This window comes from Penaeus monodon, chromosome 15 (genome assembly GCF_015228065.2).
Source record: "Penaeus monodon isolate SGIC_2016 chromosome 15, NSTDA_Pmon_1, whole genome shotgun sequence".
NCBI lineage: Eukaryota > Metazoa > Arthropoda > Malacostraca > Decapoda > Penaeidae > Penaeus > Penaeus monodon.
The window spans coordinates 6,715,794-6,716,354 of NC_051400.1; the positions used below are offsets into that span (position 1 = coordinate 6,715,794).

At 37.4% G+C, this 561-nt stretch overlaps 1 protein-coding gene across 1 annotated transcript in view; it reads right to left on the reverse strand.

Annotated features, from left to right (window-relative positions):
- LOC119581716 overlaps positions 1 to 561 on the reverse strand; it is a gene marked incomplete in the record, with an annotated part of 132,029 nt that overhangs the window by 54,232 nt on the left and 77,236 nt on the right. The window contains 1 exon segment of the mRNA XM_037929840.1: positions 368 to 481. Coding sequence (XP_037785768.1) covers positions 368 to 481 — 114 coding nt within the window.

A 561-nucleotide genomic window follows, 5' to 3' on the forward strand; every position in this document is an offset into this window, starting at 1 on the left:
TCACGTTAGTTTATAATGTTATGAATCTATGTCTCTAAATCAGTACATTCATTAAAGCCTAGTTCATGTATTAAATCTTCACTCACAAACTTCTCTTCATTTCCTTTCTCCCACACTCTTAAACTTCATACACACAAATTCACAAACATACAAACGACAACGAAAACTCATAAACAAACACACGAACTTATACTAAAACACACGCAAGCCTATACACCTTGACATTCATACACACACATACACATGCTAACAAATCTTATGATTAAGGTGCACACACAAACTTATATACTCTCACACTAATACACCAGCACAAGCCCACTATCGCTCTTTTTAAAGCACTCTATACCAACACACTTTTAAAACTCACCCTAATCCTCGTGCTGTGTCCAGGGTTATCAGTGTGGAATTTCCTAGCAAAGAAATATCTGTGAGAAGATTCCATCATTTCCCTCAAGTCGTCTTCCACGACAGGCCCTGGACCCTGAAAAGAGGAGGTTGTGATAAGATTAGCATTGGTAATACATGAAGGTGAAAATCGGGAAGGAATATATGTTGCTTGTT